We start from the raw sequence: 15,439 nt of genomic DNA, 5'->3' as shown, positions 1-15,439 counted from the left end.
TTGGGTTCACCTGGTCTGTCCAGCAGCCTCCCTGTTACCTGATCCAGATCCTTACCCAACCCTAACTCCGATTCACCTCACCAGGAGGGTATCAGCTGACAGCAGATCTGATAAAACGACCGGCCGATCATTGATCTCAGGTGTTCAAGTTCAATTTGAGCCCTCATCCAGTATCAAAGCAGCAGTCAGGTTCTGCTCCTCCCAGTGAGCCTCCTCCAGGTTCTCTTCAGCCCTTTGAACAGGACGCTCCCTCCAGATGAATCCATGTTACAAAGCTTCCACACACAGAACAGCATTTTTTTCAATCAGATGATCGGTGATGATGCTGATGTCCATTTTGTGTTATCTTCAGATTCTTAAACTTAATATCACAATTCATTCAGTCAGTCAGATTTGATATAAAAGTTGGGATTAACCTTCAAAACAATCTTTTCAGAAATAAACTTTATTTGTGTTTCTGCAAACCTTGCAAACCTTCAGATCAAAAACATCTTTAAACTTCAGGATTCATTTGGTGGACTCTGAAAATGTCACATACATGTCACACATACGTGTTTACTGATGCTATGATGTCTTTGATTGACAGTCCAGGTATGTTTCCTGATCTTTCAGATGACTTCTTGCTCCTCCTCGGCGCCTCCTTGCAGCTGCAGGTCTTTGAGGAGGAGCTTCAGCCATCCGTTCAGATCCTCGCTGGAGACAACTGTGAGCTGGATGGAGATGATGGACAGGTCTCTGATCCAGTCAGACGACTCCGCCTCAACACAGTCCCTGATTTCATGATGTGCAGGTAAACTCCGCCCAGTGTCCACCTGTCTGTCTCCCTGCCTGTTGACCTGTCTGACCTCTTACTTCTGTATGTGCAGGTCTTACCTGGACATGATGAAGGTGATCATTTTCAGCTACATGTTCTGGTTCGTTCTCACCATCATCTTTATCACCGGGACCACCAGGTGAGTGGGTGGAGCCACAGGTAACAGAGTAAAAATGTCCTTTTTATAGGTATTAGGGAAAACTGAACCGCAGGTGTGTTTGTAAAACCTGAATATTCAGGACGAAGTCAGAAAGTTATGGATTTTGTGAGACCACTAAACTTTTTGCTCAAGGCGTTATACAGACACCTGGTGACAGTTTTCTTGTTACTTGTAACATGACCCATCCTGAACTGATGACAGGTTTGGACTTCCTGTTCCAGGATCAGTATCTTCTGTATGGGTTACCTGGTGGCCTGCTTCTACTTCCTGTTGGTGGGCGGAGACCTGCTGCTGAAACCAGTCAGATCCATCCTGGTGTACTGGGACTGTCTGATTGGCTACAACGTGTTCGTCATCACCATGAAGAATATTCTGTCCGTAAGATACTTCATTGTCCTCATAATCATTATTTTCATCATCACACAGTCATCACACCTTCATCACTATCGTCTGTCTGTCTGCCTGTCTGTCTGCCTGTCTGTCTGTCTGGCTGGCTGCCTGTACAGATCCTGGCCTGTGGTTTCATTAAGTCACTGGTGTTGAATCACTGTTGGCTGATTCAGCTCTTCAGTTTGGCCTGCACCATCAAAGGTTACACTAAACGTAAGTAACCTGTCTCTCTGCCTGCCTGCCTACCTGTTTCTCTGTCTACCTGTTTCTCTGCATACCTGTCTTTCTGTCTCTCTGTTTACCCGTTTCTTTGCCTACTTGTGTCTCTGTCTCTCTGCCCACCTGTCTGTTGTCCATGTGTGTGTCGCTTGCTGCAGCGGAGCAGCAGAGCAGTAAACAGTGTGAGTTGCCGAGCGACGAGGCAGGGATCATCTGGGACGGCGTGTGTTTCTGTTTCCTGTTGTTACAGAGGCGGGTCTTCAGGAGCCACTACTTCCTGTACGTCGTCCTGGACCTGCAAAATACACAACTACTGGCCTCCAGGTACACACTCACACACACAAACACACAAACACACACACACACACACACACACACACACACACACAATGTCATCGTCTGTGCTGCAGGGGGGCGGAGCTCTTCGAGGCGTCCACCGTGAAAGCTGTCAGAGCGAGACTGGAGGTGGAGAAGATGTCGATGAACCTGCTGAAGAGACAGTAAGACACAAGCAGAGTCTCTGAGACGAGTCAGAGTCGGTCTGACCCGGTCTGACCTGTGAACCTCTTCCCGTGTCTCCTTCAGGATGGAGAGGATTAAATCTCGACAGCAGAAGTTCCGCAAAGGAAAAGAGAAACTGCTGAGTTTGACCCATGACAGCTTCCATACTGACGGTGTGTAGACAAACAGTGGTCGCCGTGGTGACAGTGTGTAGACAAACTGTGGTTGCCGTGGTGACGGTGTTTTCTATGATTGGATGTTTAGGTGAAGAAACCAGGAAGGGCCGGCAGCAGAAGGAGTGGTGGAGACCATGGGTAAACCACGCCTCCAGTGAGTCACATGACCCCTGACATCATCACTCTCAGACCCAATCAGAGCCATTCTGTGTCTGTAGTTGTCTGTGTGTCTGACCTGTCTGTCTGCCTGCAGTGGTGAGGAGTGGTCACTACTACCTGTTTGAGACAGACAGTGAGGAGGAGGAGGATGACGACGACAGGAAGGATGAAGAGGGGAAGAAGGAAGAAGAGCTACCTGAAAAATCAGCCTTCCAGGTGAGTCAGCATGAAGCACAGGGGGGAGTGGGATATGTATCATCAGGATTATAACCTGTCTGTCTGACTGTCTGTCTGCCTGTCTCTCTGTCAGTTTGTGTATCACGCCTGGATAACAGACTCCAGAACAGCAATGAGAGCTCGCAACAACCAGAAAAAGAACTTGTCTGAACGAAGGAGGAACGAGGAGAGAGCAGGTGAGGAGAGAGGAGACAGGGAGAGAGGTAAGGAGGAGGAGGCAGGGATAAAGGAGGTGAGGAGGAGGAGGCAGGGAGAGAGGTGAGGAGGAGGAGGCAGGGAGAGAGAAGGTGAGGAGGAGGAGGCAGGGATAAAGGAGGTGAGGAGTCCCATCCTGTTTCTGGTGTTGTCACACATTAAATATGACACACTCATCTGTAGCTCGTCTGTAACCTGTGACTCCTCCACCTGTTCAGGACTTCTGGAGGTGATGGAGGAGACGGAGGAGGAGCGACAGGAGGACGAGGACAAAGAGGAGGGACCAGGTGAGAGAAGAAGCTCCACAACAGAACTACAGTTCCCATGAGTCTTCACATCCTCATCTGGATGTTTTTTTCAGGTCTAGGGGTTCATTGGAAATGGTGTTCTAAGATAAGATCAGAAACACTGTTGACAAACTGCGTTGCCATGACAACTTTGTGTGTTTCAGACACAGTGTTACGTCGGTTCTCCAACACGTTGAGGTTCTGTTGGGTTCTGCTGTCAGCTCTGCTGGACTCTCTGACTGCCTGGCTCAATGGTCTGTGTCAGGAACACGTCGACATCTCCACCGTGCTCCGCATTGAGCGCTGCATGCTGACGCATCAGGCCAAACAGGTACACAGTCAGGACTACAACAAAGATGGAGGAGCTGAGTGTGTGATGATTAATTCTGATGTGTCTGTTCAGGGTCACGCTCCTAGTAGAGAGGCGATCCACGTTTACTACCAAGAACAGATGATGAGAGGCTCCAGAGAGTCAGGCCTGGACTACAGTACCCATGAGGCTGAGCTGCAGGCCTCAGCAGAGACAGGAAGGAAAGAAGAAGAAGAAGAAGAGGGAGTGAGTCCTTCGACTGATACAGAAGAAGAAGAAGATGAAGCCGGAGGTCAAACAGCAGAGAAACCAGAACCAGGAGCAGATGGTCCAGATGAACCAGGACCAGTATCAGGAGGTTCAGGTGAAGAATTGGGGGGTCCATCAGCAGACCCAGAATGCTTTGTGGCTAACACGAGCCAAAGAAGGCGACCCAAACTGTCCAGGATGGACCGAGTCCGGTCTTCATCATCTTCATCATCTTCAGAGGGTCAGAGTCACAGGTCAGCCAGCTCAAACAGTGGTGAAGAATCAAACCAGCGACTTCCTGTCGACCCTCACACCTTCACCAGCGCCTCCTCCCCCACCTCCCCTTCCTCCGTCCTCCTCCCACCGTCCTACAGTCTCGCTCTGGGCCTGGACCAGCACCAGGAGGCGGAGTCAAATTTTAGGAGGCAGACTCCGCTGGAGAGGAGAGACTTCCTGTCTGACTCGGCCTCGACTTCCTGTCCACTGGCGTCTCACACTCAGGAGCTGACGGCCAGTGAGCTGCTGAGGAACAGGTAAGTCGCAGGTGAGTCTCAGAGATGATTCACCTGACACGGATGACTCACTCTCTGCTTCACCGTGTTTCAGGACTTTCTATGATGAGGAGCTGGAGTCATCAGACCATTTCTACGGCAACCAACACCAGCTGCTCCAGTTGTGCTATGCCCTCTACAACATCCTAGCAGCCAGGTAAGCCCTGCCCCACAGGTAACGCCACATTCCTCACAGATTCCGTGTGGCTGCTACGATACTCAGGTTGTCCTGTCAGGTCGGAGACGGTGTGTTACCTGGTCATCGTGTTGAACCACATGGTGTCTGCCAGCTGTCTGACGCTGGTCCTTCCTGTTCTGGTGTTCCTCTGGGCCACGCTGTCCGTCCCCCGACCTAGTAAGACATTCTGGATGACGGCCATCATCTACACCGAGGTGCCTGCCTGCCCGCCCACCTGACTGCCCGCCTGCCCCCACGCCCGCCCACCTGACTGCCCGCCCGCCAGCCCGCCCGCATGCCTGCCCGTCTGACTGCCCGCCAGCCCTCCCGCCCGCCTGCCAGCCCGCCCGCCTGCCCAGCCCGCCCGCCTGCTGCCCGCCAGCCTGCCCGCCTGCCTGCCCGTCTGACTGCCCGCCTGAATGCGTGGCTGCCTGCCTGCTTGACTGCCCGCCTGTCTGTCTGCCTGTCTGCCCCGCCTGACTGCCCGCCAGTCTGCCCGCCTATCTGCCCAACTGACTGTCAACCTGTCTATCCACCTGAGTGTCCACCTGTCTGTCCACCTGACTATCAACCAGACTCTCCACCTGTCTGTCCACCTTTCTCTCCACCTTTCTCTCCACATGACTGTCCACTTGACTTTCCACTTGTCTGTCCGCCTGTCTGTCCACCAGACTGTCCACATGACTGTCCACCTGTCTGTGTCCTCAGGTCACCATTGTCATCAAGTACTTCTTCCAGTTTGGTTTCTTTCCATTCAACCAGAAGTTGGAGGTGGATCGTTCCAAACCGTTTCACCCCCCGAACATTCTGGGCGTGGAAAAGAAGGAGGCCTACGTTCTGTACGACCTGCTGCAGCTGCTTGCTTTGTTCTACCACCGAGCTATACTCAAGGTACAAACACTAACTTATAGAACACAGAACCATACTGGAGGTACAAACACTAACTTATAGAACACAGAACCATACTGGAGGTCTTGACCCATCTGCTCCCTCCACCACAGTGCCATGGACTTTGGGACCAGACTGTTACCATGGAGACTGACACTCTCCATCATCATCACGACCAGGCCGACTCCACCCAAGGTGTTACTTCCATCGATCAGGCTGACCCCGTCAACACGCTCCGCCAACGAGGCAGGAGAAGGACACGTTCTAGCTCCACCCAGCTGCGTTCTCCAGCAGGTTGAATCAAACACACCTGATCACTCGTTAACAACACGTACTAATTAAACAAAGATTCAGTGGTGACGTTCTGCCATGTGAAAGAACAATGAAAATAAATACAAGGACAAACATGTTGAATAGAAAGCTAGCTTGTGTTTGTTGATGTTCTTCTCCTCCTCCTCTCCTCCTCCTCCTCCTCCTGCTCCTCCTCTCCTCTCCTGCTCCTCCTCTCCTCTCCTCCTCCTCCTCCTCCTCCAGGCAGTGACAGCTCCAGAGCTCAGCAGCCCAGCAGGTTTGATCTGCTGCTTGAGAAACTCAGAGAACTTTCCATCCGAGCTAAGACGTTCTCTGTTAGCAGGTATGCTAACCCTGAACCCTGAAGCCGTGTGTTAACGTGTTGTTAACGTGTTGTTAACGTGTTAACGTGTTAACGTGTTTACGCGTTGTTAACGTGTTGTTAACGTGTTAACATGTTTTTAACGTGTTTATGTGTTGTTAACGTGTTGTTAACGTGTTGTTAATGTGTTGTTAATGTGTTAACGTGTTGTTAACGTGTTGTTAACGTGTTTACGTGTTGTTAACGTGTTAACGTGATTTTTAACGTGTTTACGTGTTGTTAACGTGTTGTTAACGTGTTTACGTGTTGTTAACGTGTTGTTAACGTGTTGTTAACGTGTTAACGCGTTGTTAACGTGTTGTTAACGTGTTGTTAACGTGTTGTTAACGTGTTGTTAATGTGTTAACATGTTGTTAACGTGTTTACGTGTTGTTAACGTGTTGTTAACGTGTTAACGTGTTGTTAACGTGTTTACGTGTTGTTAACGTGTTTTTAACTTGTTTACGTGTTGTTAACTTGTTGTTAACTTGTTGTTAACTTGTTGTTAACGTGTTGTTAACGTGTTGTTAACGTGTTAACGTGTTGTTAACGTGTTTACGTGTTGTTAACGTGTTTTTAACTTGTTTACGTGTTGTTAACTTGTTGTTAACTTGTTGTTAACTTGTTGTTAACGTGTTGTTAACGTGTTTACGTGTTAACGTGTTGTTAACGTGTTGTTAACGCGTTAACGTGTTGTTAACGTGTTGTTAACGTGTTAACGTGTTGTTAACGTGTTTACGTGTTATCACGTTAATCTCTCTGTCTCTCTGTCAGGTGCATGTCTCTCTACCGTCCGGTCCTTCAGTTCTTCAGAGCTCTCATCCAACCAGAATACAGTGCTGTGACCGATGTTTACGTCCTCATGTTCCTCGCTGACACCGTCGACTTCATCATCATCGTCTTTGGCTTCTGGGCATTTGGGGTAAAGTTGATTTCCTGATCACATGACGCTTCACTTCCTGATCACATGACGCTTCACTTCCTGATCACATGACGCTTCACTGACTTTGATTTCATTTAAATTTTCCAGAAACACTCTGCAGCTGCTGACATCACTTCCTCCCTGTCAGAAGACCAAGTTCCAGAAGCTTTCTTAGTGATGGTTCTGATCCAGTTTGGTATGTCTTTCTGTCTGTCTGTCTGTCTGTCTGTCTGTCTGTCTGTCTGTTTCCCTGTCTGTCTCTTTACCTGTCTTACTGTCCACCTGTCTGTCTGCAGGCACCATGGTGATAGACAGAGCTCTGTATTTGAGGAAGACAGTTTTAGGGAAGTTGGTCTTCCAGGTGATTTTGGTTTTTGGGATTCACTTCTGGATGTTCTTCATCCTGCCGACTGTCACGGAGAGGTAACTCATGTATATAAATGAATCTTCAAGCCGGTCAGGGTCATATTCAGCAACAGCGCTCACCTGTCTGTCTGTCTGTCTGTCTGTCTGTCTGCAGGCGTTTCAATCAGAACCTGGTGGCTCAGCTCTGGTATTTTGTAAAGTGCGTTTACTTCGGTCTGTCGGCCTATCAGATTCGATCCGGGTATCCGACACGAGTTCTGGGAAACTTCCTGACAAAGAGCTACAACTACTTGAACCTCTTCCTGTTCCAGGGGTGAGCTTGGCACAAGGATAGAGAGACTGTGACCATTTCAGTAACATCATGTTCGCAGACACTTTTAATTCCCTGACTGTTGACACGTTTCCTCAGCCTGTGTCTCACCGCCTGTCTGTCTATCTGTAGCTTCCGTCTGGTTCCCTTCCTGACGGAGCTGAGGGCGGTGATGGACTGGGTGTGGACAGACACTACTCTGTCTCTGTCCTCCTGGATCTGTGTGGAGGACGTGTACGCCCACTGCTTTGTCTTAAAGTGCTGGAGGGAGTCTGAGAAGGCATGTGCTGTGTACATATATGTATTTGTACATGTTTCTGTCAGTGTACATACATATTTATGTATTACTGTGTGTTTGTACACAGAGGTACCCTCAGCCTCGTGGTCAGAAGAAGAAGCGGGTGGTGAAGTACGGGATGGGCGGACTCATTGTTCTGCTGCTCATCTGTATCGTCTGGTTTCCGCTACTCTTCATGTCGCTCATTAAATCTGTCGCCGGAGTCGTCAACCGACCGCTCGACGTCTCCCTGACCATCACACTGGGAGGCTTCCAGGTAACTTCACCTGGACTGAGGTGCATCATGGGAAGTGTAGTCCTATAGCAGCACACTAAGGGTTGACCTGAGCCAGCACTTTGAGCTGTATCAATAAGGAAAGTCTTAGGACGACTCTTAAAAGTGTTGTATTGGTAACAGTAGTAGCATTGGTGGTACTGACGTGTTGTTGTTGTGTGTATTTATAGTAATATTTATAGTAGTATTGGTGGTACTGACGTGTTGTTGTTGTGTGTATTTATAGTAATATTTATAGTAGTATTGGTGGTACTGTTGTGTTGTTGTTGACAGCCAATCTTCACAATGAGCGCTCAGCAGAATCAGCTCAAAGATCTGACTGAGAAGGACTTCAGCTCCTTCACCAGCTCCTACAGCTACACTCCTGTAAGTACTCTGCAGTATTACAACACACTGACTCAGGGCTGTTTCTTGGTATATGCGGACTATGCAGATGCACAGGGTCACCAGGGCCCCCCAAGCTGCAAGTTCAGCCTCAATATATTTTGGGAGAATTAAAAGTAGCTGTCTTTATTTGTAACCCTCTCATTTGTTGTGTGAAGCATGCCTATTCTATAAACTACTATAAAAAGCTTTTTTCACAATCCAAACTAAGCTGCTCTGATAGGGAAGCTGTGACTGTTTGTTGTCACGTCACACAGTGAGTGACGCCTGCCGACAGGTATGACGGGTATGAAGCCAGTCACAGAAGTGAGAATAACGGTAGGCACCATTAACAATGGCATGAAAACAATAACAGATAACAGCTGTTAATGTTGTGCAGGGGCCTCAACGTTCGCACAATCACAGTAACCGGTCCAAAATGGTGCTGTAGTGGTTGCAGTGTTACATATAAATGTTTCTGATTAGTATTATTCTTACTTTTTTATTGTTTACACATTAATATGGAGGCTGCTCCACTCTATTTTTATTCATATAGGTAATGAAGTTATTTCTTTTTTACTGTTTTGGATTGGTGGGAAGACTTTGTTTCATTTTGTTTTCTTCAGATGTAACAGACTGTTGCATTGCCACAGATCATCTGAAAAGTTTACTCCCTCAGAGTTTGACAGTTAGAAGCGGCCCTGCACTGACTGCAGTACTGGTGCTACAGCTTGTAGTTTTATCCCAGTAACTTTGTGGCCTGTATTTCCCAGAGTGCCCTGCAGTTCCTGGAGGCGTATGGTCGTGAGGATGTGACAGTGGCAGAGCTGCAGGGCAGCAGTAATTCTCTGTGGACCATCAGTCCTCCCAGCAGGCAGTACCTGAGCCAGGTGCTCAACCTGGACCACTTCCCCCTGACTGTGTCCTGGACTGTTCAGAGGTCAGCTGCACTCTACTTATCAATAATCACCGTGATGTGAATCTGACATTAACTTCAGTCTGAAGGTTGTCTTAGGAACTTAAGTAATAATAGTAGTAGTCATAGTCATCGTCACTGCAGTAGGGATAGTAGTTATAGTAGTTGTAGTAGTCATAGTAGTAGTAGTAGTAGTAGTAGCAGTAGTAGCAGTAGCAGTAGCAGTAGTAGCAGTAGCAGTAGTAGTAGTAGTAACAGTAGTAGTAGTAGTAGTAGTAGTAGTAGCAGTAGCAGTAGCAGTAGTAGTAGTAACAGTAGCACTAGTAGTAGTAGCAGTAGCAGTAGTAGTAGTAGTAGTAGTAGTAACAGTAACACTAGTAGTAGTAGTAGTAGTAGTAGTAGTAGTAGTAGTAACAGTAGCACTAGTAGTAGTAGCAGTAGTAGTAGTAGTAGTAGTAGTAGTAACAGTAGCACTAGTTGTAGTAGAAGTAGTAGTAGTTTTTTTGTTTGTTTTTTTCAAACAGGAACTTGAGTCTGGGGGCAAAGGTGGAGCTTGCTTCAGGTAAACATGTGACCTACCTGGATGATCAGACTCGTCTTGAGCTCATCCAGCTGCTGAATGGAACCAGGACACTTCCTGTGTGAGTGCAGGGGGCGGGGCTACTTACAGAGGGGTGGGGTTATACATTGAATGTGTTTGCTAATCAAACCTGGAAACCTGATTAGCTTTGGCAGCAGTCTGTTGGTGATGAGTTTGTCTTTGTAAGTAACATTTATTATTTTTTTAAGTAACGCTAAACGCTAAAAGACTTAAATATATCGCCCGGTGCATCTGCTTTGTCAGACACTTCCCGTAGTGGCAGGAAGTGAAGCCACCTTCTCTCTATATATGTCTTTTTATATCAATGTTTTCAGGGTGATACAAGGAGTGTTTCCATGTTTCATTCGAGCTCCAAGCGATTCCAATGCGAAACCAATCGAGCAGCTTTACACAGGTATGAACACGCAGTCATCAGTTAATGTGCAACATGCTAACAAACTGAAATCACTGCTTTTAATTCAAGAAGTTAAAGGTCCAGTCTGTAGATTCACTTCACTTCACCCTCTTTTTCCTAACACAAAGGAGAAACAACAGTGAAAGAGATCTCGATACAGAGTTTGGTTTGTCTGTTCTCAGCTCCTGAAGAAACATGGAGGTTCAAAGTGGTTCAACTCAAACTCAAAATCTCATTCTGAAGTCTGATTTTAATTTATGAATGAAACAGAGTAATGAAGCTTATTAATCTGACACACTGGACCTTTAACTTGACTACAAAGAGTTTATTAATATAAATTGCTGTCTCTATAGTTTTTCTTCATTCCTGCCATCAGTCAGATGCAGTCTTGAAATTAGATTAAATGAGGCACAACACCAAATACCAACACAAGACACAAGACCACCACACACAGTGAAAACAAGAATCATGGCTTTTCTCCTCTCTCCTCAAATCAGACGACCGCTACAAGGACATCTTGTTGGCCCTGGAACGGTCGACCAATCAGAGCCAAGAGATCCAGGAGTGGTGGATTGTTGACCAACCGGCTGCCAGCCTGGTGCCTCTGGGGGACGAGGCTTCAGTGACTGGCAGGAGGGAGGCGGGGCTTCAACTGTTTGTGTTCAGCGATAAAGTCAGTCCTCCGAGTCTGGGCTTCCTGGCTGGATACGGGTACACGTTACCTTTAAGTATTGCAGAAAATGTAGTAGTATTATAGTAATACATGAGGATATTACTGTCACCCTGTACTTATGATAGTGAAAGCTAACGAACAAGTTCTACCTTCATTGTTACATTGTTCATCTTCATGTATAGTCTACGATCGGAACACGTCCAGGTCATGTCCATCCCACTTAACAACTTACTGTGTTCTTCTATGTCTGTGGCCGCTCAGCATCATGGGATTGTATGCCTCAGTGGTGCTAGTGATCGGGAAGTTTGTTCGAGAGTTCTTCAGCGGGATCAGTCACTCCATCATGTTCGAGGAGCTGCCATGTGTTGACCGCATCCTTAAACTCTGCACCGACATATTCCTGGTATGTCCACATTTTTCGCCCCTTCAGTGCTCTGCAACAACAATAGAGTTTAAGTCTCTGTGATGTCTGTACGATCAGAGTTTAAGTCTCTGTGACGTCTGTACGATCAGAGTTTAAGTCTCTGCCATGCCTTTGCGATCAGAGTTTAAGTCTCCGCGATGTCTTTACGATCAGAGTTTAAGTCTCTGTGACGTCTGTGCAATCAGAGTTTAAGTCTCCCCGATGTCTGTGCGATCAGAGTTTAAGTCTCTGTGACGTCTGTGCGATCAGAGTTTAAGTCTCCGCGATGTCTGTGCGTTCAGAGTTAAAGTCTCTGCGATGTCTTTACGATCAGAGTTTAAGTCTCCGCGATGTCTGTATGATCAGAGTTAAAGTCTCCGTGATGTCTGTATGATCAGAGTTTAAGTCTCCGCGACGTCTGTAAGATCAGAGTTTAAGTCTCCGTGATGTCTATACGATCAGAGTTTAAGTCTCCGCGATGTCTGTACGATCAGAGTTTAAGTCTCCGTGATGTCTGTGCGATCAGAGGTCAAGTCTCTGGGACGTCGGTGGCTCCTGTAAATGCCTATTTCCTGTTTCACAAAGACTTTACCCTGATGAGTTATGGTGTGACGTGATTGGCTGTTATCTGTTTCAGGTGAGAGAGACAGGTGAGCTGGAGCTGGAGGAGGAGCTTTACGCCAAACTGATCTTCCTCTATCGATCACCAGAGACGCTGATCAAATGGACACGGCGCTGACCTCATCGATTAATACAGTATTGATTATACCTGCTGTGACATCACAGACTGTGACATCATCACTCATCTGTGAACTAGATGTGGTGGTTCCTTTAACGTTCTTTAAATGTTATACAGAGCATGTTCTCCAGATGAAGGAACTATCAGTGATGGTAGGTAAAGAACCATGCAGACTCTTATTTTGAAGGTTTTAAGAAACAGAAAAATTAGAAGAACGTTACCTGTTTGATGCATGACCAATAGGAGAGGCGGAGCCAACCTTGTCATAAGACCTCAACTGATCCGAGGACAGTGCTACACCACAGAAAGTGTTATGGGAATATGATATTAGTATTAGTTATTGATTATCAGTCACTGCAGGGATATGAGACATCCTGGAAAACCTGGAATTCTTTTTAATGCAGCTCCTGTTAAAGCCGTGGAAAACAAAGAGTTCCTGGAAAAGTTTGTTGTGTTTTGTGAACGTACCTTTGAACAGGCAGCAATGATGATTGGTGAGGACCAATCAGTGATGCAAAGTAAAGTGAAGCCAAAGTTCGAACCATATGATTGGATATTGCTGCTGTCACTCCCACATTGATTGACAGATGTATTAATACAGAAACAAAGACAATAAATGTGTGTTCTTAATGTTTTCCAGGACCTTTGCAATGACTTTGTGTTCAGGAACAGTCCTGCACAGCCACACAGCTGTTTCACTTTTAATTTTTAATGTTCCACTGTAGCATCATGTTCCACTTTACCTTCATGTTCCACTGTAGCTTCATGTTCCACTTTACCTTCATGTTATACTGTAGCTTCATGTTCCACTGTAGCTTCATCTTCTACTGTAGCATCATGTTCCACTTTAGCTTCATGTTCCACTGTAGCTTCATGTTCCACTTTAGCTTCATGTTCCACTGTAGCGTCATGTTCCACTGTAGCTTCATGTTCCACTGTAGCTTCATGTTTTACTTTAGCTTCATGTTCCACTTTAGCTTCATGTTCCACTGTAGCTTCATGTTCCACTTTAGCTTCATGTTCTACTGTAGCTTCATGTTCTACTGTAGCATCATGTTCCACTGTAGCTTCATGTTCTACTGTAGCTTCATGTTCTACTTTAGCTTCATGTTCCAACTGTACCGTCAGTTCCCCACTGTAGCCTAATGTTTTCACTGTCGCTTCATGTGTACCGAGCTTCATTACTGCTTCATGTTTCCACTTTAGCTCATGTTCCCTGTAGCTTCATGTCGCACTGTAGCTCCATGTTCCACTGTAGTTCACATGGTTCACTGTATCAGTTCCTAAATTTGCTTCATGTTCCTACTGTTAGCTTCATGTTCTACTTAGCTATCACTTACATGTTCCACTTTACCTTCATGTTCCCGTGCCAGTCCTGTAGCTTCATGTTCTACTTGTAGCTCAGGTTCCACTTTATCTCTTCATGTGCTTATCTCTACTCGCTTGTCAAGACTTCACTGTTCCACCTTTACCTGTCACTAGCTTGTTTGCCACGTAGCCTTCATGTTCCACGAGTTATGTCACTTTCCTCAGGTTCACTAGCTTCATGTTCTCTGTAGCTTCATGTTTTCCACTTACCTGCTGTTCCACTTTGCTTCATGTTCACTTTAGCTTCATGTTCTACTGAGCCTTCGTTCCACTGTAGCTTCTGCCACTTTAGCTTCCTGTTCTACTGTAGCTTCATTGTTCATTTTTCTTGTTCTTTTAGCTTCATGTTCACTTTAGCTTCATGTTCTACTTAGCTATGATTCCTTACCTTATGTTTCCACTGTAGCTTCATGTTCCACTGTCGCATCATGTTCTACTTTCGCCTTCATGTTCCCATTGTACTTCATTTCTACTTTAGCTTCATGGTTTTTCCACTTAGCACTTCATGTTCCCATGCTAGTCACTAGGCTTCATGTTCCACTGTAGTACTCATGTTTCTTAGCTTCGTTCCACTTAGCTTCATGTTCAACGTCGCTTACATGTTTCCACTTTACCTTATGTTCCCTTTTGCTTCATGTTCGAACTTTACCTTCATGTTCTCACTGTAGCTTCATGTTCGCCACTTCCCGTTTCCCCTTAGCTTCCTGTCACTTACTTCCTGTTCCACTACCGCTTCATGTTCCACTGTAGCTTCATGTTCGACTTTAGCTATCATGTTCAAGTTAGGCTTCATGTTCTACATGAGCTTCATGTTCCACTTAGCACATGTTCCACTTTAGCTGTCATGTTCTACTGTTAGCTTCTATGTTCCACTTTAGCCTTCAGTTCCCACTGTAGCCTTATGTCTAATTTGTTTATTTTCATACTTCATTTTCCACTGGATATGTTACTCTTAGCTTCAGTCACTTTTTTACTGCCTTCATGTTCCACTTTAGCTTCATGTTCTACTGTCGCTTCATGTTTAACTGAGCTTCATGTTCCACTTTACTCTTATGTTCCATTTAGCTTCAATGTTCTATCTTACCTTCATGTCATCTTTAGACTTCATTGTTCTACTTTAGCTCATGTTTCCACTTTAGCTTCATGTTCCAACTGTAGTCTTCCATGTTCACTGTTTAAGCTGGTCATGTTCTATTATTACTTCATGTTTTCCACTTTAGTTATTGTTCCAATTAGCTTGCATGTGCTACTTTAGGCTTCAGTTCCACTGTAGCTTCATTTCTACTGTAGCGTCATGTTCCACTGTGCTCAGGTTCCACTTAGACTCATGTTCCAGTAAAGATTGATGAACACTGACACAGAATTTAATACAGTATACTAGTACAACATCTTATGAGTAGCCATAATACCACCATCAGGATGCTCTAACTTTCAGTAACAGTAAATGGCTCCATGTTAGCGCCACATAGCTTTGTGTAAGGTCTGTTAGTGCCACATTAGATTTGTGTAAGTCTGTTTCTCCACATTAGCTTTGTGTAAGGTCGTTTAGCTCCACATTAGCGTTGGTAAGGTCTGGTTAGCGCCACATTAGCTTTGTGTAAGGTCTGTTAGTGCCACATTAGCTTTGTGTAGGGCGTTTAGCGCCTCATGAGTTGTGTAAGGTCTGTTAGCGCCACATTAGCTTTATGTAAGGTCTGTTAGCGCCACATTAGCTTTGTGTAAGGTCTGTTAGCGCCACATTAGCTTTGTGTAAGGTCTGTTAGCGCCACATTAGCTTTGTGTAGGTCTGTTAGCGCCACAGTAGCCTTGTGTAAAAGGTCTGTTTAGCTCCACAGTAGCGTGGTTA

The 15,439-nt window shown here is 46.0% G+C and overlaps 1 protein-coding gene and 1 long non-coding RNA gene across 4 annotated transcripts in view; both read left to right on the top strand.

The window, feature by feature from the left end:
* Window positions 1-13,346, top strand: part of LOC104937350 (piezo-type mechanosensitive ion channel component 2) — a 35,590-nt gene extending 22,244 nt beyond the window's left edge. For all 3 annotated transcript variants that reach the window (XM_027281796.1, XM_027281797.1, XM_019258804.2), the window contains 31 exons: window positions 613-790; window positions 867-953; window positions 1,196-1,352; window positions 1,481-1,577; window positions 1,742-1,907; window positions 1,994-2,083; window positions 2,169-2,257; window positions 2,349-2,414; window positions 2,514-2,635; window positions 2,730-2,832; window positions 3,070-3,138; window positions 3,303-3,469; window positions 3,542-4,230; window positions 4,304-4,405; window positions 4,485-4,641; window positions 5,135-5,317; window positions 5,428-5,608; window positions 5,849-5,948; window positions 6,741-6,888; window positions 6,997-7,084; window positions 7,185-7,311; window positions 7,409-7,567; window positions 7,697-7,844; window positions 7,930-8,118; window positions 8,410-8,502; window positions 9,273-9,439; window positions 9,940-10,056; window positions 10,331-10,410; window positions 10,908-11,121; window positions 11,345-11,486; window positions 12,124-13,346. In XM_027281796.1, the coding sequence (XP_027137597.1) occupies window positions 613-790; window positions 867-953; window positions 1,196-1,352; window positions 1,481-1,577; window positions 1,742-1,907; window positions 1,994-2,083; window positions 2,169-2,257; window positions 2,349-2,414; window positions 2,514-2,635; window positions 2,730-2,832; window positions 3,070-3,138; window positions 3,303-3,469; window positions 3,542-4,230; window positions 4,304-4,405; window positions 4,485-4,641; window positions 5,135-5,317; window positions 5,428-5,608; window positions 5,849-5,948; window positions 6,741-6,888; window positions 6,997-7,084; window positions 7,185-7,311; window positions 7,409-7,567; window positions 7,697-7,844; window positions 7,930-8,118; window positions 8,410-8,502; window positions 9,273-9,439; window positions 9,940-10,056; window positions 10,331-10,410; window positions 10,908-11,121; window positions 11,345-11,486; window positions 12,124-12,225 (4,577 nt within the window). In that variant the 3' untranslated portion in view covers window positions 12,226-13,346. The remainder of the gene's footprint in view (window positions 1-612; window positions 791-866; window positions 954-1,195; window positions 1,353-1,480; window positions 1,578-1,741; window positions 1,908-1,993; window positions 2,084-2,168; window positions 2,258-2,348; window positions 2,415-2,513; window positions 2,636-2,729; window positions 2,833-3,069; window positions 3,139-3,302; window positions 3,470-3,541; window positions 4,231-4,303; window positions 4,406-4,484; window positions 4,642-5,134; window positions 5,318-5,427; window positions 5,609-5,848; window positions 5,949-6,740; window positions 6,889-6,996; window positions 7,085-7,184; window positions 7,312-7,408; window positions 7,568-7,696; window positions 7,845-7,929; window positions 8,119-8,409; window positions 8,503-9,272; window positions 9,440-9,939; window positions 10,057-10,330; window positions 10,411-10,907; window positions 11,122-11,344; window positions 11,487-12,123) is intronic.
* Window positions 13,347-15,111: 1,765 nt separating this feature from the next.
* The window catches only part of LOC113746354 (uncharacterized), a 1,516-nt gene continuing 1,188 nt past the window's right edge, over window positions 15,112-15,439 (top strand). The window contains exons 1-2 of the long non-coding RNA XR_003462786.1: window positions 15,112-15,133; window positions 15,255-15,347. This is a non-coding gene — a long non-coding RNA (uncharacterized LOC113746354). The remainder of the gene's footprint in view (window positions 15,134-15,254; window positions 15,348-15,439) is intronic.

This window comes from Larimichthys crocea, chromosome VIII (genome assembly GCF_000972845.2).
Source record: "Larimichthys crocea isolate SSNF chromosome VIII, L_crocea_2.0, whole genome shotgun sequence".
Classification (NCBI taxonomy): Eukaryota; Metazoa; Chordata; class Actinopteri; family Sciaenidae; genus Larimichthys; species Larimichthys crocea.
This window is presented reverse-complemented; position numbering and strand designations above follow the sequence as displayed.